This window comes from Camellia sinensis, chromosome 5, assembly GCF_055761805.1.
Source record: "Camellia sinensis isolate YWXY chromosome 5, ASM5576180v1, whole genome shotgun sequence".
In the NCBI taxonomy this organism is placed as follows: domain Eukaryota; kingdom Viridiplantae; phylum Streptophyta; class Magnoliopsida; order Ericales; family Theaceae; genus Camellia; species Camellia sinensis.
The window spans coordinates 15,479,333-15,480,241 of NC_138965.1; the positions used below are offsets into that span (position 1 = coordinate 15,479,333).

Here is a 909-nt window from a genome sequence, read left to right on the forward strand (position 1 = left end):
AGTACCTCCTCACATAGTTCACCATTAGATAGCAAATTGTATGTACTCTGTGTGGTTAATAGAATTCAACTGAGAGAATGGACATGAAAATATCAATTCAATGATGCTTTTGCCTTTAAATGTGAGAGAATTCCATTAATGTCTAATTATAATTTTCTGATGACATTCTCTCTCTCCTCGGTGTCTGAAAGGAAAAGAAAGAAAATTTGTACATAGAAAAGGTAATTACTGCTTTACAAAGTTGTGGTTAGTTTCTGCTCAAAAAAATAGTTGTGGTTAGTTAACATATCCTAGCATTTCTTCTATCATGATTCATGATCCACCCAATCGAGAAGTCAGATCAATGAATATGTCTTCTCTGCAGGGAATGGTGAGACCGCCCATTGGATGTTCAAATCCAAATTCTTCCTCAGCTTGGCTTAACAAGTCTTGGAATGACGGCTGGTTCAAGTATGATATCGGAATTACAAATCGCTTCTTTTCGCTCTCTCCAACATAAACTTCAAGATGGCCTTTTGGAACACCTATGGCTGTTGAGGCTTCTTGGTTTGCTTTCAATGATGAAGACCGTCGGTGGACTTGTTTAGCATGAACGATACGAGGCATACGAATAGCCATTGTTTTGAATTGGGTATATATTTCTCAACAACAAGAAAAAGGAATGAAGGACTTGCAGAACAAGTGAAAGTTTTGCTAGTGAAGAATGTGAAGCTTGTGTTGGCTTTAGACTCTCTGATATGCTTATATATAGACCAAAGCTATGTGGGAAATCTTATTGTAATCTGGAATGAGTGGTGAAGAAACACTAGAATGGGGTCTACTGAGAGACACTAGCACATGAAGGATCACATGGATTTGCCTTCCTAGACTCATCACGTCATGAATTGAGAGCAATAGACCACACTGTAT

General features: G+C 38.0%; 1 protein-coding gene across 1 annotated transcript; it reads right to left on the minus strand.

Moving 5' to 3' along the window:
* Window positions 1-312: 312 nt before the first annotated feature.
* On the minus strand, window positions 313-618 carry LOC114264370 (auxin-responsive protein SAUR21-like). Its single transcript, XM_082871566.1, has one exon. It carries the CDS (start codon window positions 616-618, stop codon window positions 313-315), a length of 306 nt encoding a protein of 101 aa, XP_082727692.1.
* Window positions 619-909: the final 291 nt, after the last annotated feature.

Excerpts from the sequence above, each read along its gene's own strand:
- LOC114264370 (XM_082871566.1), bottom strand. The coding sequence starts at position 618 with ATGGCTATTCGTATGCCTCGTATCGTTCATGCTAAACAAGTCCACCGA.